The sequence below is a fragment of the Oncorhynchus nerka genome, linkage group LG3, assembly GCF_034236695.1.
Source record: "Oncorhynchus nerka isolate Pitt River linkage group LG3, Oner_Uvic_2.0, whole genome shotgun sequence".
Taxonomy (NCBI): domain Eukaryota; kingdom Metazoa; phylum Chordata; class Actinopteri; order Salmoniformes; family Salmonidae; genus Oncorhynchus; species Oncorhynchus nerka.
Genome location: NC_088398.1, coordinates 1,230,831 through 1,257,185, shown reverse-complemented (window position 1 = coordinate 1,257,185; position 26,355 = coordinate 1,230,831). Strand labels below are relative to the sequence as shown.

The window sequence follows — 26,355 nt, the reverse complement described above, 5'->3', positions numbered from 1 at the left end:
GAATAAACTGTCCCCTAGGCCTCTGTCCTAATTGCCAATAATCGGTCATAATGTGTGCTAAAGGCGCCCTCTGCAGGAGATCTGGTAGATCAAGTGGAACGGTTACCCTTTGGGATGGTTGGAATTTGAGGAGTGCAAACTGATTAATGCCACAAGTTGTGATGCGTTTCGTTTGTTTCTGCAATAGCTTACCTCTTTCTTAGCAGTTAAAACATGTATTATGACAAACACAGCACTAGGCATTTTCATTCACAAAGTGTTTTATTTCTATTTATGTAGACCACTGAAAGACCTCTCCCCTGAGTCAATTTATCACAGATTGACAGACAGAATCACCAATATTCAAAGCGGGCGCTGTCTAGAGCACCGCCTACTGCTATGTGCTCAACCAATACCTGTACTCCCGCTAGCGGGGCTAGGCGGCTCGTCTGGCTTCGGTCACAAAGGTAACAGGTTGGAGCTGCATTTAACGAATTTGTCTGTCTGTCTCGAATTATGGATATGCTCTGCTCTTTCAGAAGTATTTTCTGTCAGATTTAAACAGTATCTGCATTAACACCAAGTAAAACAACAGAAGAGGACTCGAAAGTCGAAAATAAATTGATGAATTGTACTACTTTGACCAAATAGCAGGTATGTTTCTGGATGTTGTTTAGTTAGCAAGCTAGCTAACGAACTAACCCAGACAGCTAAATTAACTAACTAGTTATGACAGTAGCTTGGGGTTAGCTTGCTAGCTCTAGCTGGTTGGCTTGCGCAATACAGACACATAGCTAGCTAATACATTTGTCCACTCCGTCTTTAATAACTTGCTCTCTTGTTGGTGTCTTACCCTAAGTTTACTTTTAATGATGGCGAAACGGTGCTGGGTAACGTCACTCAGAATTCAAAGGCCACGGAGCAGGTGTATCTTTGCATTGCCTCGTCTAGATCTCTCCCGTAGTGGTATTCTCATTTTAAACCACGTGTACCCATCTGTCAATGTCAGTTTGACGCTTTCTCGGAGCTCCTCTTCAACAACTTTGCTCACTGCCTCTCTTCTCCCAAGTTTCGCTAACGCTAGATGATACTATGACGCATTACACTGAGGAATTCAATGTAGCCAGCGAAATCTGTTCAAAAGAGACCCAACTTAAGTTATCTAAGCTATTTACCATTCTCTGTCATTTTATTAGCCAACATTCAGTGATTACACATGGACATGTGGCCTACAGAAAGTTCCCACTGGCCAGGGTGTTGTCTCATATCTGATGCAAGATCGCAAGTGTTAGATGGCTTGATAAGATGATGTTATGAATTTAAACTTGACATTGATGTCTATGCATTATTTTGTCTGTTAGTATGTAGAATTTAACACAGCAGTGTATTGATGACAGATGGGAGAATGCTCAGCCTGAGGGACATGTTTTACTGTTGCCACAGGCACAGAGTGAGAGAGAGAGAGAGAGACTGACAGAGTGATGAGACTGTTTACAAATTGGATGCTCTTAGAGCGAGACCCTGAAGTGTGCAGGTAGGTGTGTAAGGGGGATGTTTACTGAGCAACACAGTGTGGAATGTGGGTGACTGGAGGGGTGTATTAGGTGCTTCTATTTGGTGTTTGTGTTCTATTTGGCAACACTGAAGTCTTTGTTATGCCAATGAGTGCCATTAGACTCAGAGGAAGAAATGGCTGGTTGTTTGAGTGTGAGAGGAGTGGAAAAGGGTTTGGTCTAAGTCAAGAATGTAATAAAGAGACAGAAGGGATGAATTGCGAATCACCAAGGAAACAGTCTTAACTGAAGGACTGTCTTGGGGACCCAAGTTGGTGTGTTATTTACATTTTCTAATGACAGCAGCATTAATGTGGAAAGTCTTTGGTATTTCAGCCACTCATGACTGACAGTCATCAGTAGGGCCCTATAAAATCTGTGTTGTGGATGGAACACAGAATCTAGACACTAAAATGGAATTCAACAATATTTGAACAAAGTTTTGTTTTTCTATTAAAGTGTGATTTTGAGTGAACCTGAATAAACTGCGAAAAACGGAAACCTAGAAAAACAAAACGGAGAAATCAGGCAAAAAATAAACCAGATTTTACAGGGCCCAACATCAGTCATGATATGTAATCTATTTGTCTCTCCACAGAAGGAGACAGTCACACACATGTAAGGCCATCCTCTTTCAGGTGCTTTCACTGAAGCACAGAAGCCTGTTGGTCTTAACCTCAGACAAGTATCCACAGTCAAATCTCTGTTGCAGGTCCGGTCAGCTGCCTCATCATGTACTTCTCTCCAGAGAGAAACAGAGATTTGGAACCCAGGGGAGGGTTAGAGAGAGGTTAGGGGGATGGAGGGAAGGCTGGAGAGTTTAGAGAGATGGAGGGAGTGATAGAGAGGTTAGGAAGATGGATGAGGGAGGGAGGGATAGAGGTTAGGAAGATGGATTGAGAGAAGTGGGGAGGGAAGGATAGAAAGTTTAGAGTTGGCGGTAGGGATAGAGGTTAGGATGGGAGGGAGCGTTAGAGAGGTTAGGGAAGGGAGGGATAGCGAGAGGTTAGAGAGATGGACAGGTTAAAGAGATGGAGGGAGGGTCAGGTGCAGAACAGTGATATAAGTGAGGCAGACAGACAGACTGAAGGAGAGCTGGAGAGGGCCAGGGGGAGAAGAGTGTTGCGCTCCCAGCGTTTCTGCCCTCATTTTCTGCTCCACATCGTTTGGACAATAGGATGGGCTCACCCTCTTTCCCGTGACTGTCTCCCCTGGCCCTCTCCTCTCAACTGTCCCCTTTCACTGCTTAGCAGCTGAACTGGCCTGTTGGAAGTGGCTTGACACACTGACACAGAAAGATGGGGAGAGAGAAAGGGAGAGGGAAATGAGATAGTGAGAGAGGGAAATGACTGGGGTCCACTCCTGTGTTCCTGTTATGTTTGGTCCTATTCACTGTCAGTACTCCCTGCTGAGACTGAGCCTCTGTCTCACACACGCAGGCGCACAAGCAAGCAGTGTTTCCCAATATGTTTCAGTACCAGGGACAGGCAAGCAATGCTCCTCCCTCCTTAGAATAGCCAAGTGCCTAGATTAAACTAGAATGAATGGAATAAATCAATGTCAGGAGGTCAGCAACATACTCCCAGGGACCAGGGATTGAGAAACACTGCTTTAAACTCAGCCTCTACAACTGATTATGGATGATTAGCCTCTGCATGCAGAAAGAAGGGTTGGTGTTGAATGTCCTTTGTATCTGTTGACCTATATCTGAAATAGATATCCTAGGCTTTCTGTGGTCCACTGTCTGAAAGACCAGACTTTTTGCTGGCTTTCTGTGGTGCTCTGTCTGAAAGACCAGACTTGTAGCTGTCTTTAGGACATCTTCACCACTACTTGCCACTTGGCCATTAGGAGGTGTGTGTGACTGCGTGTGTGACTGTGCGTGTGTGTGACTTTGTGCACGTGTTACGGTCGTCTGCACTAATGTACAGTGACGGGGGCTTTTTCAATGGCATGCTTTGGATGTCTGTCTTAGGGCGAGGGATGTGCTAAGTGACGAGCTGAACTGTACACACACTGGAGTTGTAATGACAAAGGCATTTTGGGTTATGATTCATTGTCATGCAAATGGACACGTTTATTGTAATTTTTGTTGCAAAATGTTTTGAGCTTATAATGCATCTGTAAAAATGAGTTGGGACTAGAGGTCGACCCATTATGATTTTTCAACGCCGATACCGATTTATTGGAGGACTAAAGAAAAGCCGATACCGATTAATCGGCAGATATTTATATATATATATATATATATTTGTAATAATGACAATTACAACAATACTGAATGAACAAAAACTACACTTTTTATTTTAACTTAATATAATACATCAATAAAATCCATTTAGTAGGTTCAATTTGGCATAAACAAAGTGTTGGAGAAGAAAGTAAAAGTGCAATATGTGCCATGTAAAAAAGCTAACGTTTAAGTTCCTTGCTCAGAACATGAGAACATATGAAAGCTGGTGGTTCCTTTTAACATGAGTCTTCAACATTCCCAGGTAAGACGTTTTAGGTTGTAGTTATTATAGAACTATTTCTCTCTATACCATTTGTATTTCATCTACCTTTGACTATTGGATGTTCTAATAGGTACTTTAGTATTGCCAGCCTAATCTCGGGAGTTGATAGGCTTGAAGTCATAAACAGCGCAATGCTTGAAGCACAGCGAAGAGCTGCTGGCAAACGCAGGAAAGTGCTGTTTGAATGAATGCTTACAAGCCTGCTGCTGCCTACCACCGGTCAGTCAGACTGCTATATCAAATCATAGACTTAATTATAATATAACACACAGAAATACGAGCCGTAGGTCATTAATATGGTCAAATCCGGGAACTATAATTTCAAAAACAAAACGTTTATTATTTTAGTGAAATATGGAACCGTTCCATATTTTATCTAACGGGTGGCATCCATAAGTCTAAATATTGCTGTTACATTGCACAACCTTAAATGTTATGTCATAATTATGTAAAACACAATTTCCCTAGTTAATATTGCCTGCTAACATGAATTTCTTTTAACTAAATATGCAGGTTTAAAAAATATATACTTCTATGTATTGATTTTAAGAAAGGCATTGATGTTTTATGGTTAGGTACATTCGTGCAACGATTGTGCTTTTCCGTAAATGCGCTTTTGTTAAATCATCCCCCGTTTGGCGAAGTTGGCTGTCTTCATTAGGAAGAAATGGTCTTCGCACAGTTCTCAACGAGCCAGGCGGCCAAACTGCTGCATATACCCTGACTGTTGCACAGAACGCAAGAGAAGTGACACAAATTCTCTAGTAAATTTTTTTTATGTTAACAGGCAATATTAACTAAATATGCAGGTTTAAAAATAAATACCTGTGTATTGATTTTAAGAAAGGCGTTGATGTTTATGGTTAGGTACACATTGATGTTTATGGTTAGGTACACATTGATGTTTATGGTTAGGTACACATTGATGTTTATGGTTAGGTACACATTGATGTTTATGGTTAGGTACACATTGATGTTTATGGTTAGGTACACATTGATGTTTATGGTTAGGTACACATTGATGTTTATGGTTAGGTACACATTGATGTTTATGGTTAGGTACACATTGATGTTTATGGTTAGGTACACATTGATGTTTATGGTTAGGTACACCATTGATGTTTATGGTTAGGTACACATTGATGTTTATGGTTAGGTACACATTGATGTTTATGGTTAGGTACACATTGATGTTTATGGTTAGGTACACATTGATGTTTATGGTTAGGTACACATTGATGTTTATGGTTAGGTACACATTGATGTTTATGGTTAGGTACACATTGATGTTTATGGTTAGGTACACATTGATGTTTATGGTTAGGTACACATTGATGTTTATGGTTAGGTACACATTGATGTTTATGGTTAGGTACACATTGATGTTTATGGTTAGGTACACATTGATGTTTATGGTTAGGTACACATTGATGTTTATGGTTAGGTACACATTGATGTTTATGGTTAGGTACACATTGATGTTTATGGTTAGGTACACATTGATGTTTATGGTTAGGTACACATTGATGTTTATGGTTAGGTACACATTGATGTTTATGGTTAGGTACACATTGATGTTTATGGTTAGGTACACATTGATGTTTATGGTTAGGTACACCATTGGTGCAACGACAGTGCTTTTTTTGCGAATCCACTTGTTAAATCACCCGTTTGGTGAAGTAGGCTGTGATTCAATGATAAATTAACAGGCACCACATCGATTATATGCAACGCAGGACAAGCTAGATAAACTAGTAATATCATCAACCATGTGTAGTTAACTAGTGATTATGTTAAGATTGATTGTTTTTTATAAGATACGTTTAATGCTAGCTAGCACCTTACTTTGGCTCCTTGCTGCACTTGCATCAGGTAGTCAGCCTGCCACGCAGTCTCCTCGTGGAGTGCAATGTAGTCGGCCATAATCAGTGTCCAAAAATGCCCGATTACCAATTGTTATGAAAACTTGAAATTGGCCATTCCGATTAATCGGTCGACCTCTAGTTAGGACATACCTAATGAATACCACACAGCTTGGTGACACCCCTGTCTCCAAAATGAATGAGACAAATGAACCTGCTCCTTCCGACTGTGCCTTCCTGTTTGTAAAATAATTAGAATCTTTCACACTTCATTTAAAAATAGTTTACGCAATATAAGTTTTTCTATCTACTTGAATATAAAGTTGAATCCCCTTTCTACTAAAATGTATGTATTATAACGATTATTTTTAGTTCAAGGTTGTCCTTTAACTGTTGGTTACAGCGTTATATGATCATTCTTCCAAGCCCAACACACACTCATCCCCTAGTCAGATTGACAGATTAACCTCAACATTTTAGTCATTTTGTCATACTCATATATCATCTGTCTGTACTGTAATGATATGAGCATCCCCACCCCCAAACTACTTCCTATGGCTATGCTCATATCATTACAGTACAGACATGATATGAGTATGACAAAATGACTGAGGTTGAGGTTAATCTGCCAATCTGACTAGGGGATGGGTGTGTGTGTCTCCTCTCTTGTCCTGATAGCGAGGGCTTTGATTTATACTGGACACCATGTATAAACTGCACCAAGGTCATCACTGACGCTCTTTACAACACCACTGATCACCTGTGAGTGTGTGGGCCTGCTTGTACACAGTTAATTCCAGAGTGTGTATGAGGAGTGCATGTGTGGGGGCAGGGCTTCCTATCCACAGGAACAAGAGCTTGACATTGGTGTTATCACCACCACCGCCACACTGATAAGAGAGGAAAAACTCTGTACTCTGTTTTTGTGTGTCAGTGAGGGAGGCAGCGGGAGAATGAAAGTTTGTCTGTGTGTGAAAGAGGGAGCGAATGAGAGAAGGTGGAGAAGGGTGGTAACTGGGTTAGTGCCTGGTGTTGTAGTTGGTTGGTTATAAGTGCAAAAATGACCTAGTGATGACAGCTGACCATGTTAATGAGGCATGCGGTGTAATGACCTAGTGATGAGAGCTGACCATGTTAATGAGGCATGCGGTGTAATGACCTAGTCATGACCGCTGACCATGTTAATGAGGCATGCGGTGTAATGACCTAGTCATGACAGCTGACCATGTTAATGAGGCATGCGGTGTAATGACCTAGTCACCATGTTAATGAGGCATGCGGTGTAATGACAGTCTGACCATGACCATGTTAATGAGGCATGCGGTGTAATGACCTAGTCATGACCGCTGACCATGTTAATGAGGCATGCGGTGTAATGACCTAGTCATGACTGCTGACCATGTTAATGAGGCATGCGGTGTAATGACCTAGTCATGACAGCTGACCATGTTAATGAGGCATGCGGTGTAATGACCTAGTCATGACAGCTGACCATGTTAATGAGGCATGCGGTGTGATGACAGCTGACCATGTTAATGAGGCATGCGGTGTAATGACAGCTGACCAAGTTAATGAGGCATGATGACAGCTGTTAATGACCACCTGACCATGTTAATGAGGCATGCAGTGTGATGACAGCTGACCATGACAGTTAATGAGGAGGCATGCGGTGTGATGACAGCTGACCAAGTTAATGAGGCATGCGGTGTTAATGATGACAGCTGACCATGTTAATGAGGCATGCGGTGTGATGACAGCTGACCATGTTAATGAGGCATGCGGTGTGATGACAGGACCATGTTAATGAGGCATGCGGTGTGATGACAGCTGACCATGTTAATGAGGCATGCGGTGTGATGACAGCTGACCATGTTAATGAGGCATGCGGTGTGATGACAGCTGACCATGTTAATGAGGCATGCGGTGTGATGACAGCTGACCATGTTAATGAGGCATGCGGTGTGATGACAGCTGACCATGTTAATGAGGCATGCGGTGTGATGACAGCTGACCATGTTAATGAGGCATGCGGTGTGATGACAGCTGACCATGTTAATAATGAGGCATGCGGTGTAATGACCTAGTCATGACCGCTGACCATGTTAATGGGGCATGCGGTGTAATGACCTAGTCATGACCGCTGACCATGTTAATGAGGCATGCGGTGTAATGACCTAGTCATGACCGCTGACCATGTTAATGAGGCATGCGGTGTAATGACCTAGTCATGACCGCTGACCATGTTAATGAGACATGCGGTGTAATGACCTAGTCATGACCGCTGACCATGTTAATGAGACATGCGGTGTAATGACCTAGTCATGACCGCTGACCATGTTAATGAGGCATGCGGTGTAATGACCTAGTCATGACCGCTGACCATGTTAATGAGGCATGCGGTGTAATGACCTAGTCATGACCGCTGACCATGTTAATGAGGCATGCGGTGTAATGACCTAGTCATGACCGCTGACCATGTTAATGAGGCATGCGGTGTAATGACCGCTGAGTCATGACCGCTGACCATGTTAATGAGGCATGCGGTGTAATGACCTAGTCATGACCGCTGACCATGTTAATGAGGCATGCGGTGTAATGACCTAGTCATGACCGCTGACCATGTTAATGAGGCATGCGGTGTAATGACCTAGTCATGACAGCTGACCATGTTAATGAGGCATGCGGTGTAATGACCTAGTCATGACCGCTGACCATGTTAATGAGACATGCGGTGTAATGACCTAGTCATGACTGCTGACCATGTTAATGAGGCATGCGGTGTAATGACCTAGTCATGACTGCTGACCATGTTAATGAGACTTACTGAGGGAACCAGAGGGAGGATCCTTCACAAGGACTGGCTATGGATCATGTGTGATTACACATAAAGATCCTAGATTGAGGAAGGAGTCTCACCTTTGCTGTGCTGGTTGGGCAGGCCTGGCCTAGGCAGGGAAGATGATAAACTAAACCAAGTGGAAGTCAAGAGAGAGAGCAAGAGAGTACACGTAAGGAGAGCCAGAGAGTGGGAGGTAGGGGGTGTGTGTTTCCAGGTTAATGAATAATGAAGGTCACTATGAACAAAGTTCATTCTAAAGCAACTCCACTGAGACTCATTCTCTCACACACCTTTGTAACTTGCAAACCCAATAGAAACGCACACCGTCCACCCTCTTTCTGTGTGTCTGCATGACATTCATACCAGTCAGATATTCAGTTGACGTACTTTCCCGGGAAAGAAAATAATATATTACTGCTGTCACATTCACTTCTTTAAAGTATAACACTTGGAATAGCTGTATTAATATTGTCTTTCCCCCTCTCCACTTTCTCTCCCCTTTCCCTGTCTCTCCTCCTCCGCCCCGTCCCCTCTCGCTCTCTCCCTCCCCAGTATGAGTACTCCGTCAGGTCGGAAGAGCCCCGTGGACTACGGGGTTCAGATCCGCTTCATCAACGACTCAGGAGGGGGGCTCCCCTCGACCCAGCTGAGATCCAAGCCCCCCTCCACCTCTAAGTACGGGGTGGCTGTCAGGGTCCAGGGCATCGCTGGACATCCCTATGTGGTTATGAAGGACGGGGGCCCAAAGGGAGATTCGTATGGGGTGCAGCTCCGTACCCACTACCCCCCAGGTTACGGCAGTCTGCCTCGCAGGAGAGACCGAGAGGAGGGAGAGGGGGGAGGAGGGCCAGGAGGGGTGTTACGCAGGGCACAGTCACATGGTTCATTACTGGAGAGTGAGGGAGGAGGAGGATTTGGGAGACCACCAGGGGATGGGAGGTCTGGTAGCTATGGGAACCTGGATGGAGGGATTGGGGTCGTGGAAGAGAGAATGGAAAGAGGGGTGAGGGAGGGGGGTAAGGGGAGGAATATAATGTGTGGGTCATATCAGTCTGGGCTCAATGGGTCACTGGGGAGGGGAGGGGGGAGTCAGTATGCCCCTGACCTCCATCCTTCCCAAACAGAGCAGCTGACCATGGCACACCCCCACCCCCAGAGCCTTCCTTACCCAACACACCCCCACCCTCAGAGCCTTCCTTACCCAACACAGCCCCACCCCCAGACCCCCGTCAACAGACTGATCAGCAGGTTTGACAGCAGCAGCAGTACCAGAGAACAACAGAGGAGGCGCTCTCCTGTAGCAGAGGACCCTAGGAACACCATCTCCTCTTCCCTCGCCCCCAACCCCTACTCCTCCCCTTCACCCTCTCTCACCCCCAACCCCTACTCCTCCCCTCCCTCCTCCACTCACAGCAGCCTGGGGCGGGGCCAAGGCTCCGTCAGTAAGGCAACACCCCACCCAGTCAATCAGCGGGCTCCGCCGGGGAGGTTTGTCGCTGTGGAGACGCCGTCAGCCAATCGGACAGACCCGCTGGTAAGAGACTGGACGGGAGGGGAAAGCGGTATACTTAGCTAGTACATTATCAATACCTCCAGTAAAGTTTAAAAACATACTAACACTGAGCTCTGTCTAAAGGTGACCCCTGACCTGCTTCAGAGTTCAGAGGTCACCAGTGAGGAGGAGCAGGTCATGCAGACCATCTACAGTGTCCTCAGAGAAGGGTAGAGCATTTATCTTACGGTGTCATTCAACATTAATTTAGGCCAGTTATCAACATCCTTCTGACCATGTGTGTTTGACCTGTTGTTCACCCCACAGGACTAGTGAGAGGGACTCAGTCATCAGACACAAAGTCAGGGTGATCTTCCAGAAGATCCAGGGACTCAAGGTACTTTAATATACAGTGCCTTTGGAGTATTCAGACCCCTTGACTTTTTCCACGTTTTTGTTATGTTACAGCCTTATTCTAAAATGGATTAAATAAAACATTTTCCTCAGCAATCTACACACAATACCCCATAATGACAAAGAAAAACAGGTTGTTAGAATTTTTGTTTTTACATAAGTATACAGACACTTTCCCTTTGATTGGAGTCCACCTGTGGTAAATTCAATTGATTGGATATGATTTGGAAAGGCACACACCTGTCTATTTAAGGTCCCACAGTTGACGGTGCATGTCAGAGCAAAAACCAAGCCATGAGGTCACAGGAATTGTTCGTAGAGCTCCAAGATAGGATTGTGATAGACACAGATCTGGGGAAGGGTACAAAAAAAAATTCTGCAGCATTGAAGGTCCCCAAGAGCACAGTGGCCTCCATCATTTTTAAATGGAAGAAGTTTGGAACCACCAAGACTCTTCCTAGAGCTGGCCGCCCAGCCAACCTAAGCAATCGGGGGGAGAAGGGCCTTGGTCAGGGAACATCTCTGGAGAGACCTGAAAATAGTTGTGCAGCGACACTCTACATCCAACCTGACAGAGCTTGAGAGGATCTGCAGAGAAGAATGGGAGAAACTCTCCAAATACAGATGTACCTAGATTTTAGATTTTATTTTATTATTTATTTAACCTTTTATTTAACTAGGCAAGTCAGTTAAGAACAGATTACCATGACAGCCAACCAAAAGGCAAAAAGCCTCCTTCGGGGACATACCCAAGAAGAAGAGGCTGTAATCGCTGCCAAAGGTGCTTCAACAAAGTACTGCGTAAAGAAAGGGTCTGAATACTTATGACAATGTGATATTTCAGTTTATTTTTAATACATTTGCAAAAATGTCGAAACCGGTTTTTGTTTTGGTATTGTGTGTAGATTGATGGAAAAGAACGACATGTTTACCTTGTCAGCTCGGGGATTCGATCTTGCAACCTTTCGGTTACAAGTCCAACACTCTAACCACTAGGCTACCTGCCGCCCCATAATGATGAGTGAGAAAGTTAGACGCACATATCATACCCCCCTGCTAACCTCTTACCATTACAATACCATGGGAGGTTAGAATTTTTTGCGGGCTAAGATATTTATGCCTCTAACTTTCTCACTCATCATTATTCACGATTCATTCAGTATTATCCATAATCATGGTAGTATAGACATTATTAATGTAAAAGTGTTTAGAAACATTATATTCTTATTTACAATAAAAGTAGCTCCAAAATGACACAATACATTATTTACCATTCATTTCTATTTGGCAAAAAATTATAAAACGCTACCAAAACAAACAGCAAATGCATCCAACAAGTTTGAGGTCCCAAGCTTGATGTAATCATTGTTTTCTACGAATATGGGACCAAATACTAAACGTTTTACTACTTTTTAATACACAAGTGAATTTGTCCCAATACTTCTGGTCCTCTAAAATGGGCTATCTACAAAAAGTGCTGTAATTTCGAAACGGTTCACCTGATATGGATGAATATACCCTCCAATCAAAGCTGACAGTCTGCACTTTAACCTCAGAGTCATTGTATCATTTCAAATCCAAAGTACAGAGCAAAAAATAAAACAATGTTACTGTCCCAATACTTTTGGAGCTCTCTGTACATCTCCATACACCTCAGTAGTCCTTTAATACACATCTCTATACACCTTGGTAGTATTCTAATACACATCTCTATACATCTCCGCGGTACTCTAATATACATCGCTATACACCTCCGCAGTACTCTAATATACAGTGGGGAGAACAAGTATTTGATACACTGCCGATTTTGCAGGTTTTCCTGCTTACAAAGCATGTAGAGGTCTGTAATTTTTATCATAGGTACACTTCAACTGTGAGAGATGGAATCTAAAACAAAAATCCAGAAAATCACATTGTATGATATTTAAGTATTTCATTTGCATTTTATTGCAGAACTTAATATTTGGTACAGAAACCTTTGTTTGCAATTACAGAGATCATACGTTTCCTGTAGTTCTTGACCAGGTTTGCACACACTGCAGCAGGGATTTTGGCTCACTCCTCCATACAGACCTTCTCCAGATCATTCAGGTTTCGGGACTTTCAGCTCCCTCCAAAGATGTTCTATTGGGTTCAGGTCTGGAGACTGGCTAGGCCACTCCAGGACCTTGAGATGCTTCTTACGGAGTCACTCCTTAGTTGCCCTGGCTGTGTGTTTCGGGTCATTGTCATGACCCAGCCACGACCCATCTTCAATGCTCTTACTGAGGGAAGGAGGTTGTTGGCCAAGATCTCGCGATACATGGCCCCATCCGTCCTCCCCTCAATACGGTGCAGTCGTCCTGTCCCCTTTGCAGAAAAGCATCGCCAAAGAATGATGTTTCCACCTCCATGCTTCACGGTTGGGATGGTGTTCTTGGGGTTGTACTCATCCTTCTTCTTCTTCCAAACACGGCCAGTGGAGTTTAGACCAAAAAGCTCTATTTTTGTCTCATCAGACCACATGACCTTCTCCCATTCCTCCTCTGGATCATCCAGATGGTCATTGGCAAACTTCAGACAGGCCTGGACATGTGCTGGCTTGAGCAGGTGGACCTTGCGTGCGCTGCAGGATTTTAATCCATGATGGCGTAGTGTGTTACTAATGGTTTTCATTGAGACTGTGGTCCCAGCTCTCTTCAGGTCAATGAACAGATCCTGCCATGTAGTTCTGGGCTGATCCCTCACCTTCCTCATGATCATTGATGCCCCATGAGGTGATATCTTGCATGGAGCCCCAGACCGAGGGTGATTGACCGTCATCTTGAACTTCTTCCATTTTCTAATAATTGCGCCAGTTGTTGCCTTCTCATCAAGCTGCTTGCCAATTGTCCTGTAGCCCATTCCAACCTTGTGCAGGTCTACAATTTTATCCCTGATGTCCTTACACAACTCTCTGGTCTTGGCCATTGTGGAGAGGTTGGAGTCTGTTTGAGTGTGTGGACCGGTGTCTTTTATACAGGTAACGAGTTCAAACAGGTGCAGTTAATACAGGTAATGAGTGGAGAACAGGAAGGATTCTTAAAGAAAAACTAACAGGTCTGTGAGAGACGGAATTCTTACTGGTTGGTAGGTGATCAACAACTACTTATGTAATGCAATAAAATGCAAATTAATTACTTAAAAATCATAATGTGATTTTCTGGATTTTTGTTTTAGATTCTGTCACAGTTGAAGTGTACCTATGATAAAAAATTACAGACCTCTACATGCTTTGTAAGTGGGAAAACCTGCAAAATCGGCAGTGTATCAAATACTTGTTCTCCCCACTGTACATCTCTATACATCTCTGTAGTACTCTAATAGACACTTCTGTAGTACTCTATTAGACACTTCTGTAGTACTCTAATATACATCTCTGTAGTACTCTAATATACATCTCTATACACCTCCGTAGTACTGCTCATCCTCTTATTTCAGTTTGTCATTGGTGGTGCTAGCTGTCATTCTATGGGGTATCCACTAAAGTCACTCTCCCCCTCTCAGCCCAGTGACAGTTCTGGTGAGGAGTGGAGGAGAGAAAAGAGGGATCTGGAGAGGAAGATGATGGAGCTACAGACCTCTCTACAGGAGGAGAGGAGGGTGAGTGGAGGAGAGTAGGAGAAAAAGAGGAAGGAGTGATCATTTGGAACGTGATGGAAAGAGTAGAGCGATGGTGTTTGTTTGGCACCTAGGAGACGCTCACGGTGAGCTGTTTCAACAGTACACACACCAGCTGAGAGGAGCTGATGTTTTTAGTGGCAGTCCGAATGCCCTAAAAGCCCTGTAAATGGACCACCGATGATTTTAAACCAGTTTAAACCTGTTGGGTTAGAGGTGGACACACACACATTATTATATCTGATAATGAGTAATTATGTGTTGGCTTAAGGGAGTTGGGCTGGTATTTAACTCTAACACCCTATAATCACTTAATCATGTATGTGAATTCTACTGAGGAAACACGCAAGGCTGTCTGACACTATTCTGAAGAACACAGATATAAACACACAGCATGTTTAAATAGAGAATCATGCCTGTTCTCCAAAATATTTCTAATGGTGTAATTAAATACTACCACTCTGTCACCTCCCCACTGTCTGTCGTTGTCTGATGTTGTGGTGGTCATGTAGCCTACAGTACAGGACTGTGTGTGTGCATAGGGCTCTGTGGGCAGCTCTGACCCTGTGTTAAAGGCAGAGCTGGATTCATGTCTGGATGAGAACATGCAGCTCCAGGAGACTGTGGACAGGAAGAAGACTGAACTACACCAGACACACTCTGAGTGAGTAACAGTGAGCAGGACAAATGACCTGGGTAGAAGGAAACCTTGAGGTTTCAACCAGGCAGGTTGAAAGTGACTCCAGGCTGCTGGATCAGAACTGGTTATAAGGATGGCTTATTGAAAGGATCTTTGTTAGTGTTGAGATAAAGAGCATCAGATCTCTCTTGTAAAATAGATTTTATCTCAATGAGAATGACTTGTAGAAATAAAGGTTAAATGAATAAATCACGCTCTCTGTCAGGCTGAGTCAGTTGCGTATGGAGAGAGAGAGTGCTGAGTCCAGAGTCAGAGAGATGGAGGACCGACTGGGCGAGCTACAGGAGGAGCTGAGGACAGAGAACGGCAACAAGACGGTAACACAACATTTGGGTGGTCTTGAGACACAAGATCTTTGTTGTGCACTCTTTGTAACTGTCCTGTAGAATGTGTTGTGTGTATTGTGTGTCTACAGGACCTGGTGACTTGTCAAGCGTCTCTGTTGGAGGTGTCCATGTTGAAGCAGAAGCTGGAGGATTCTCTGAGACAGAGAGAGAGGGAGCTGACGGCCCTGAAGGGAGCTCTGAAGGACGAGGTGACCACGCACGACAAAGACATGGAGACACTTCGAGAACAGTACAGCACTGACATGGAGAGACTGAGGAGTACCGTGGAGCAGGTCTCACAGGTACACACACACGTTTCAGCGTTTATTCACCATGGCCACAGGATACAACCGGTGGAAAACGGTAGTCAAATTCTTACTTGAGAGCTCTTTCCCGCCCACACGCGTTGCACTGAGGGAGCAGCAGAGCCTGTAGTGATTGAGACCCACTGGACTTGCTTCACACCGGGGCATTATAGCAGGAACAACAAGTGATTACACCGTTACGTTTGACTGCACAGACAAAGCCTCAAGCAGTACATCAGCTGATCTCACATTCTTAATGACACGTCTTACTCCCTCTCTCTCCCTACTCTCTCTCTCTCTCTCATATCCACCCTCCCTCTCTTCTCTCCCCCCTACCTCTCTCCACACTCTCTCATATCCATCCTCCCTCTCTCTTCTCTCCCCCCTACCCCTCTCTCCCCACACTCTCATATCCACCCTCACTCTCTTCTCTCCCCCCTACCTCTCTCCCTACACTCTCTCATATCCATCCTCCCTCTCTCTTCTCTCCCCCTACCCCTCTCTCCCTACACTCTCTCATATCCATCCTCCCTCTCTCTTCTCTCCCCCTACCTCTCTCCCTACACTTTCTCATATCCATCCTCCCTCTCTCTTCTCTCCCCCTACCCCTCTCTCCCTACACTCTCTCATATCCATCCTACCTCTCTCTTCTCTCCCCCTACCTCTCTCCCTACACTCTCTCATATCCACCCTCCCTCTCTTCTCTCCCCCTACCCCTCTCTCCCTACACTCTCTCATATCCATCCTCCCTCTCTCTTCTCTCCCCCTACCCCTCTCTCCCTACACTCTCTCATATCCATCCTCCCTCTCTCTTCTCTCCCCCCTACCCCTCTCTCCCCACACTCTCATATCCACCCTCCCTCTCTTCTCTCCCCCTACCCCTCTCTCCCTACACTTTCTCATATCCATCCTCCCTCTCTCTTCTCTCCCCCTGCCCCTCTCTCCCCACACTCTCATATCCACCCTCCCTCTCTTCTCTCCCCCTACCTCTCTCCCTACACTCTCTCATATCCACCCTCCCTCTCTTCTCTCCCCCTACCTCTCTCTCCCTACACTCTCTCATATCCACCCTCCCTCTCTTCTCTCCCCCTACCCCTCTCTCCCTACACTCTCTCATATCCACCCTCCCTCTCTCTTCTCTCCCCCTACCCCTCTCTCCCTACACTCTCTCATATCCATCCTCCCTCTCTCTTCTCTCCCCCTACCTCTCTCCCTACACTCTCTCATATCCACCCTCCCTCTCTTCTCTCCCCCTACCCCCTCTCTCCCTACACTCTCTCATATCCATCCTCCCTCTCTCTTCTCTCCCCCTACCCCTCTCTCCCCACACTCTCATATCCACCCTCCCTCTCTTCTCTCCCCCTACCCCTCTCTCCCCACACTCTCATATCCACCCTCCCTCTTCTCTCCCCCTACCTCTCTCTCCCTACACACTCTCATATCCACCCTCCCTCTCTCTTCTCTCCCCCTACCTCTCCCCCTACACTCTCTCATATCCATCCTCCCTCTCTCTTCTCTCCCCCTACCCCTCTCTCCCCACACGCTCATATCCACCCTCCCTCTCTTCTCTCCCCCTCTCTCTCCCTACACTTTCTCATATCCATCCTCCCTCTCTCTTCTCTCCCCCCTACCCCTCTCTCCCTACACTCTCTCATATCCATCCTCCCTCTCTCTTCTCTCCCCCTACCTCTCTCCCTACACTCTCTCATATCCATCCTCCCTCTCTCTCCTCTCCCCCTACACTCTCTCATATTCACCCTCCCTCTCTCTTCTCTCCCCCTACCTCTCTCTCCACACTCCCTCATATCCACTCTCTCTATTCTCTCCCCTACCTCTCTCTCTCCACACTCTCTCATATCCACTCTCTCTATTCTCTCCCCTCCCTCTCTCTCCCTACACTCTCTCATATCCACCCTCCCTCTCTCTCCCTACACTCTCTCATATCCACCCTCCCTCTCTTCTCTCCCCCTACCCCTCTCTCCCTACACTCTCTCATATCCATCCTCCCTCTCTCTTCTCTCCCCCTACCTCTCTCCCTACACTCTCTCATATCCATCCTCCCTCTCTCTTCTCTCCCCCTACCCCTCTCTCCCCTACACACTCTCATATCCACCCTCCCTCTCTCTTCTCTCCCCTACCTCTCTCCCTACACTCTCTCATATTCACCCTCCCTCTCTCTCCCTACACTCTCTCATATTCACCCTCCCTCTCTCTTCTCTCCCCCCTACCTCTCTCTCCACACTCCCTCATATCCACTCTCTCTCTTCTCTCCCCCTACCTCTCTCTCCCTACACTCTCTCATATCCACTCTCTATTCTCTCCCCCTCCCTCTCTCTCCCTACACTCTCTCATATCCACCCTCCCTCTCCACACTCTCATATCCACTCTCTCTATTCTCTCCCCCTCCCTCTCTCTCCCTACAATCTCTCATATCCACCCTCCCTCTCTCTCCCCTACACTCTCTCATATCCTCTCTCTTCTCTCTCCCCCTCCTTCTCTCTCCCCAGTCTCAGGCGGGTATCGAGTCAGAGCGGTTGCGTGTGAATGCGTCGGTGCGTACTCTACAGCAGCAGCTGGAAGACTGCAGGGACGAGAGTGGCCACTGGATGACGCAGTTCCACAATACTAGAGATGAACTACGGACCACCAAACAGGAGTGAGTACACGCACCTACAGAGAATACAACCTTACTGTGAAATGCTTACTTTTAACCAACAATGCAGTTTTAAGAAAAATAAGTTATTTAATTTACTTAAGTAAAAAATTGACTGGTACTGTACACACACACACTTCACTTACCAAGTCTTACACATCTCTTCCTGTTTTTCAACCATCCATGTATACATCTATGTAAGCATCCACATGTCCCATTTCTGTTCTCCCATTCTGTACCGTCTCCTCCTCTCGTGTCTTCTTGACTAGAGACACGGCCATCACCCCTGAGCCACCCTGAGGGAGCCTATATATGTGCTGTATATAGGTTATAGCCGTGCCAGTAGCCAGCCGTGCCAGTAGCCAGCCGTGCTAACCCTTAGCCTATAATTTCTGCGACCCCGCGGAAATGTAATTAAGATATTGAAAAAATCCCAGCAAAATGTCTGTTTAAGCTAGAGAGATGTTTTTTTGCATGGGCTGCATGCATGTTAGTAGCTGTGGTACAGTTCCATATTTTAGAATCCTCTCTAGAGGGTTTTAATAGCTGCGGTTAATAGCCGGGGTTTATGGCCGTGTAGCTGACATTCCAGTTAAACCAGCTTCTGTGTTTCTCTATTTGACTGACTGTGTGATACTGTAGAATGACCTCATTTTAACAACTAAATGTTTGATCAACTTTGAGGGACTGATATCAGCATTGGAGATTGAACTGTAGCTTCTGTGATCAAACTAAATGATGTCTGATCAGTGCTGATCTGTGACTTGATTTCTAGATTTTGAAATGGATATCTTTAATTGGTTAAAATGGTGTGTGTTTGTGTTGCAGGATGTTGCAGGCTCGTCTGGAGAAAGAGGAGCTTGAGGAAGAACTGAATGAAGTACAGGAGAGGGTCAACACCATGAAACAGCAGATACCAGACCCCAGTCATACACACACGCTCAACCAGGTACACACACACACTGATTCTGACACACACACTCTCAACCAGGTACACACACACACACACACACTCAACAAGGTACACACTGACACTGTTCTCCATTGTCATGTCAGGAGCTGCAGAGTTTGCGTGCTGATCTGCAGCAGGCCCAATCAGAGGCAGAGAAGAAAAGGGCGGAGCTCGATAAAAAGGTCATGGAGGTAATCTCCCTAAAGAAGGCCAACCAGGAGCAGGAGGCGGAGCTCAAGTATGAGATGGACAGGCTGAGGGGCCAATCAAATCGAGCCAAAGAGGATCTGGCCAAGGCCCAGGAGAGAACCAAACAGGTGTGTGTTGTGTAGTACCAGCTATGTGACTGGGAAAGATGGCCACTTTTCCTCCCTTATATTCATAATCTCCATCCTTCTCTCAACCACTCAACTCTTTTGTTTCTCTCCATAGCTCCCTGACCCTTCGGTCGTGTCTGGCCTGCAGTCAGAGTTGACTGATGCTCGTGGGGAGAGAGACCGACTGGGAGAGAAACTCTCCAGCACTGAGCAGGAGCTGCAGTCAAGCACAGAGCGGCTGGCCAGAACCCAGACAGAACTAAACGCTGTCAGAGACTCACAGCAGGAGCAGGAGGCAGCTAACACACGCCTCCGAGAGAAACTCTCACGCCTGGAGGTGAGACATACACACACATTACACTACCTCTTTCTCACAGCTCTTTGTTAGTGGGTGTGTTGTTTCACAGTATGTATTTGTGTGTGTGTCCCCAGTCTCAGCTGGCTTCCAGTGCATCAGAGAGTTCGGAGGCAGAGCTGTCCCTCCAGGCGGAGTTGAGGGGGCTGAGGCAGGATCTTGACGAGGCCAGGAGAGAAGCCTCTCGGCTGGGCCAGGACCACCGGCAGCTCAGCCTGCGTCTGGAGGACAGGGAGAAGGAGAGGGACCAGCTCACACAGACCAACACACAGCTGGAGGAACAGAGGAGACAGCAGGAGCGGTCCCTAGACAAACTCAATAAGGAGGTGAGGAGTATGTGTCTACATGGGTTTTTCTGATGCTCTGTGTACTGCATTGAAGTGCTGTGTTTACAAATGTACACTGTGCAAATAAAAATCTCTCTCTCTCTGTCTACTCTCACTCTCTCTGCCTCTTTCTCTGTCCATGTAGTTTGAGTCTCTGTCCCAGTCGTCTGGTGAGGAGGTGCATGTTCTCAGGTCCCAGCTGGAGGAACAGAGAGAGAGATCTCGCAGTGAGACACAGGAGGCCCAGAGGCAGGGCAATGACACACTGGTAGAACTGGCTAGGAGCCAGACCTCCCTCAAGAGACTGGAAGAGGAGGTGAGAGAGAGGAAGGGACAGGGTGAGAGAGGAGGAGGAAAAGAGAGGAGACGGAGGAGGAAAGGGTCTTCAGGAGGTGAGAGAGAGATGGATGGAGGGAGGAAGGGACGGGGTGAGAGGAGGAGGGAAAGAGGGAGGAGACGGAGGAGGAAAGGGTCTTCAGGAGGTGAGAGAGAGATGGATGGAGGGAGGAAGGGACGGGGTGAGAGGAGGAGGGAAAGAGGGAGGAGACGGAGGAGGAAAGGGTCTTCAGGAGGTGAGAGAGAGATGGATGGATGGAGGGAGGAAGGGACGGGGTGAGAGGAGGAGGGAAAGAGGGGGAGGAGACGGAGGAGGAAAGGGTCTTCAGGAGGTGAGAGAGAGATGGAGGAGGGAGGGAGGAAGGGGAAGAGGAGGAGGGAAAGAGGGAGGAGACGGAGGAGGAAAGGGTCTTCAGGAGGTGAGAGAGAGATGGATGGATGGAGGGAGGAAGGGACGGGGTGAGAGAGGAGGAGGGAAAGAGGGAGGAGACGGAGGAGGAAAGGGTCTTCAGGAGGTGAGAGAGAGATGGATGGAGGGAGGGAGGAAGGGACGGGTGTGAGGAGGAGGAGGGGAAGACGGAGGAGGAAAGAGGAGACGGAGGGAGGAGGGAAAGGGTCTTCAGGAGGTGAGAGAGAGATGGATGGATGGAGGGAGGAAGGGGGACGGGGTGAGAGAGGAGGAGGGAAAGAGGGAGGAGACGGAGGAGGAAAGGGTCTTCAGGAGGTGATGGTATTGGTCAGGGCTAGTCAACTCTCACCCTGCCGGAGCCTGCTGCTTTTTTCTTCTACCTGCTAATGAATTGTACCCACCTGGTGTCCGAGGTCTAAATTGGTCCCTGATTAGAGGGGAACAATGAAAAAACACAGTGTAACTGGCTTTGAGGTCCAGAGATGAGTTTGAGGGGTGAAGGTGATTTGTCTTTAACGCTGATCCAGAGTGTGTGTGTGTGTGTGTGTGTCGTGCGCCAGGCGTCACGTCAGAAGAAGGATCTGCTCTTTGTGGTTGAGGAGAGAGACAATGTTCAGCTGGACAAGGAGCTGCTCACCAACCGCCTGCACCACCTAGAGGCTGAACTGGAGAACAGCAGGAGCAGCCTCACAGACAAGAGCAGGGAGCTCCGCAGCACGGAGGACAAGATGAAACGACTGGAGCTGGAGCTGGAGGAGGAGAAGGGATCTGTGGAGCTACTCACTGACAGAGTCACCAGGACCAGAGACCAGGTACACACACACACACACACTATAAATGTGTGTCTAGCAGCTTTCACAAGTCTGTTGGTTAACAGTTGAAAGAACCAGGACCAAGCTAAGAAAATAATGTATTTGTTATCTCTCTCCTCACCCTCTTTCTCCCCTCACCCTCTTTCTCCCCTCACTCTGTCTGGTGTTCCTCTGTCTGGTGTTCCTCTGTCTGGCGCTCCTCTGTCTGTCTGTGCAGATGGAGCAGCTGCGTTCAGAGCTGATGCAGGAGAGATCCTCCAGACAGGACCTGGAGCTGGACAAGAATGCCCTAGAAAGACATGTACGTTAAGTCTGTGTCTCCACTGAAATGATCTTAAGGTCTGAGTGATGATTGATTATGCTTAAATCTCTCTGTCCAGATGAAGGAGTTGAAGACCAGAGTATCTGATATGGAGGGTCAGTCTCGCTCCTCTGTAGGAGTGGCTCAGCTAGAGAGTAAAGTTCACGAGTTGGAGGAACGCCTCCACAGCGAGGATAGGTACACTGCACGTCCCACAATGCACCACACCCCAGGAACTACAGACGCCACAATGCACCACATAGTCTAGAATATGATATTTTGTAACCAAAGCTGATTTTGTGGTTGGTATGGTAGTTCACTGTTAGTTAGAGAAGTGTACCTTAAATTGACATTCACATTGTTGATGACAAGTAAAGCTTATGATATTATGAACTGGTCACACATCTGTATCCAGAATCACCTTGTTCATGTTTGTGCTAAACGTGTGTGTGTCTTAGGGAGAAGAACTCCATGTTGTCGTCTCAGCGTCGCCTGGAGAAGAAACTGAAGGAGCTCAACTTTACCCTGGAGGAAGAGAGACACCAACACACAGAACAGAGAGACCAGGTACGCACGCACACACTCACTCACACACACACACACTCTCACCCTGACTGATTCCTCTGTGTTGTAGCTGTCTCTGCGTGTGAAGGCTCTGAAGAGACAGGTGGATGAGGGGGAGACCGAGGTAGAGAGGATGGAGGGATTGAGGAGGAAGGCCCAGAGAGAGATGGAGGAACAGATGGAACTAAAGGAGGCCTTACAGGGCAGAGTCACCGCGCTGGAGACTGAGCTCAAGTAAGTCTGTGTGGGTTGTTTTATTTTATTTTATTTCACCTTTATTTAACCAGGTAGGCTAGTTGAGAACAAGTTCTCATTTGCAACTGCGACCTGGCCAAGATAAAGCATAGCAGTGTGAACAGACAACACAGAGTTACACATGGAGTAAACAATTAACAAGTCAATAACACAGTAGAAAAAAAAAGGGGGGGGGGAGTCTATATACATTGTGTGCAAAAGGCATGAGGAGGTAGGCGAATAATTACAATTTTGCAGATTGTGTTTCCAAGTCTGACACTCTACCTGTTTCACATGTTAGATTACTAAGTATCTCCTTTCTCCTAGATGTGGCTCTTCTTCTGAACCAGCCCAATTCTCTCTGTTATCTTCCACTCCCTCCAGACCTCTTTCTGTTCCTCTGTTCTCCTCCACTCCCTCCAGACCTCTTTCTGTTCTTCTGTTCTCCTCCACTCCCTCCAGACCTCTTTCTGTTCTCCTCCACTCCCTCCAGACCTCTTTCTGTTCTTCTGTTCTCCTCCACTCCCTCCAGACCTCTTTCTGTTCTCCTCCACTCCCTCCAGACCTCTTTCTGTTCTCCTCCAGACCTCTTTCTGTTCTTATGTTCTCCTCCACTCCCTCCAGACCTCTTTCTGTTCTCCTCCACTCCCTCCAGACCTCTTTCTGTTCTCCTCCACTCCCTCCAGACCTCTTTCTGTTCTCCTCCACTCCCTCCAGACCTCTTTCTGTTCTCCTCCACTCCCTCCAGACCTCTTTCTGTTCTCCTCCAGACCTCTTTCTGTTCTTCTGTTCTCCTCCACTCCCTCCAGACCTCTTTCTGTTCTCCTCCACTCCCTCCAGACCTCTTTCTGTTCTCCTCCACTCCCTCCAGACCTCTTTCTGTTCTCCTCCACTCCCTCCAGACCTCTTTCTGTTCTCCTCCACTCCCTACAGACCTCTTTCTGTTCTCCTCCACTCCCTACAGACCTCTTTCTGTTCTCCTCCACTCCCTCCAGACCTCTTTCTGTTCTCCTCCACTCCCTCCAGACCTCTTTCTGTTCTCCTCCACTCCCTCCAGACCTCTTTCTGTTCCTCTGTTCTCCTCCAGACCTCTTTCTGTTCCTCTGTTCTCCTCCAGACATCTTTCTGTTCCTCTGTTCTCCTCCAGACCTCTTTCTGTTCTCCTCCAGACCTCTTTCTGTTCCTCTTGTCATTGGTAATTGAGTTCAGTGAGCTGACATTTACTGGCAGCCTGTTCACTCCCCACAGCCAAACTAGCGTGCAGTGTGTGTGTGTGTTGTGTATCATTCTATGGATCACTGAGCTCCTCTCTGATCCCTCAACAGAGATGCTGCTATCAGACACACGTCATTACAGAATAAAGCAGTCGGATTCAAACACACACACACACACTTCTTCAACAGTCACACTCACCCAGCTGTGTAAAGGTGTCTCATTAAACCCCACTCAACAGTGCTGTGGGAACACACACACGTACGTATGTGGGGAGGCAGAGACAGATCTAGCAGACAGAGCAGTCATCCCTGTACAGTGGAGAGAACAAGTATTTGAAACACTGCAGTATTTGAAACACTGCCGATTTTACAGGTTTTTCTACTTACAAAGCATGTAGAGGTCTGTAATTTTTATCATAGGTACACTTCAACTGTGAGAGACGGAATCTAAAACAAAAATCCAGAAAATCACATTGTATGATATTTAAGTATTTCATTTGCATTTTATTGCATGACATAAGTATTTGATACATCAGAAAAGCAGAACTTAATATTTGGTACAGAAACCTTTGTTTGCAATTACAGAGATCATACGTTTCCTGTAGTTCTTGACCAGGTTTGCATACACTGCAGCAGGGATTTTGGCCCACTCCTTCATACACACCTTCTCCAGAACATTCAGGTTTCGGGGCTGTCACTGGGCAATATGGACTTTCAGCTCCCTCCAAAGATTTTCTATTGGGTTCAGGTCTGGAGACTGGCTAGGCCACTCCAGGACCTTGAGATGCTTCTTACGGAGCCACTCCTTAGTTGCCCTGGCTGTGTGTTTCGGGTCGTTGTCATGCTGGAAGACCCAGCCACGACCCATCTTCAATGCTCTTACTGAGGGAAGGAGGTTGTTGGCCAAGATCTTGCGATACATGGCCCCATCCATCCTCCCCTCAATATGTTGCAGTCGTCCTGTCCCCTTTGCAGAAAAGCATCGCCAAAGAATGATGTTTCCACCTCCATGCTTCACGGTTGGGATGGTGTTCTTGGGGTTGTACTCATCCTTCTTCTTCCTCCAAACACGGCGAGTGGAGTTTAGACCAAAAAGCTATTTTTGTCTCATCAGACCCCATGACCTTCTCCCATTCCTCCTCTGGATCATCCAGATGGTCATTGGCAAACTTCAGACAGGCCTGGACATGTGCTGGCTTGAGCAGGTGGACCTTGCGTGCGCTGCAGGATTTTAATCCATGACGGCGTAGTGTGTTACTAATGGTTTTCTTTGAGACTGTGGTCCCAGCTCTCTTCAGGTCATTGACCAGGTCCTGCCGTGTAGTTCTGGGCTGATCCCTCACCTTCCTCATGATCATTGATACCCCACAAGGTGAGCTCTTGCATGGAGCCCCAGACCGAGGGTGATTGACCATTGAACGTCTTCCATTTTCTAATAATTGCACCAACAGTTGTTGCCTTCTCACCAAGCTGCTTGCCTATTGTCCTGTAGCCCATCCCAGCCTTGTGCAGGTCTACAATTGTATCCCTGATGTCCTTACACAGCTCTCTGGTCTTGGCCATTGTGGAGAGGTTGGAGTCTGTTTGAGTGTGTGGACCGGTGTCTTTTATACAGGTAAAAAAGTTCAAACAGGTGCAGTTAATACAGGTAATGAGTGGAGAACAGGAGGACTTCTTAAAGAAAAACTAACAGGTCTGTGAGAGCCGGAATTCTTACTGGTTGGTAGGTGATCAAATACTTATGTCATGCAATAAAATGCTAATTAATTACTTAAAAATCATACAATGTGATTTTTCTGAATTTTTTTTTGCGATTCCGTCTCTCACAGTAGAAGTGTACCTATGATAAAAGGTACACTTCAAAAATCACAGACCCACTGTATGTACTGTATGTCACACCAGTCAGTTCCCATATCTGACCAGCAGAGGGCTCTCTCCCTGACAGATACTACAGGGAACCACACTGTCTACTGTAGAAGTCAACTGTCTACTCCCACACATGTTTGCTGAGATCCACCTACAGCCTCTGTTGTAGTGAACAATAGATGATGAAGATAACATTTCTGAAGCTGATGGTGGTGTGTTTCAGGAGGAAGGTGCAGCAGGCGCAGCGTCAGGCCCTGGACTCGTCGGCTCTGAGCTCTGACGAAGATGATGAAGGCCTGTACGACCCCTCCAGCATCACGTCCATCCTCACTGGGAGCAACCTTCACACCAGCTCCTGCTAGAGGGAGGGAGGGAGGGGTAGTGACAACCT

At 46.5% G+C, this 26,355-nt stretch overlaps 1 protein-coding gene across 1 annotated transcript; it reads left to right on the top strand.

Moving 5' to 3' along the window:
- The first annotated feature begins 433 nt into the window (after positions 1–433).
- LOC115118709 (cingulin-like) lies at positions 434–26,355 on the top strand. Its single transcript, XM_065006949.1, has 20 exons — positions 434–633; positions 9,302–10,283; positions 10,386–10,471; positions 10,569–10,638; positions 14,181–14,276; positions 14,837–14,958; positions 15,200–15,311; positions 15,410–15,622; positions 18,133–18,281; positions 19,107–19,227; positions 19,335–19,547; positions 19,663–19,884; positions 19,980–20,228; positions 20,374–20,544; positions 21,534–21,785; positions 22,003–22,086; positions 22,166–22,284; positions 22,545–22,653; positions 22,721–22,884; positions 26,188–26,355. The coding sequence occupies exons 2-20, from the start codon at positions 9,303–9,305 to the stop codon at positions 26,324–26,326; spliced, it is 3,672 nt and encodes a 1,223-aa protein (XP_064863021.1). The 5' UTR covers positions 434–633; position 9,302; the 3' UTR covers positions 26,327–26,355.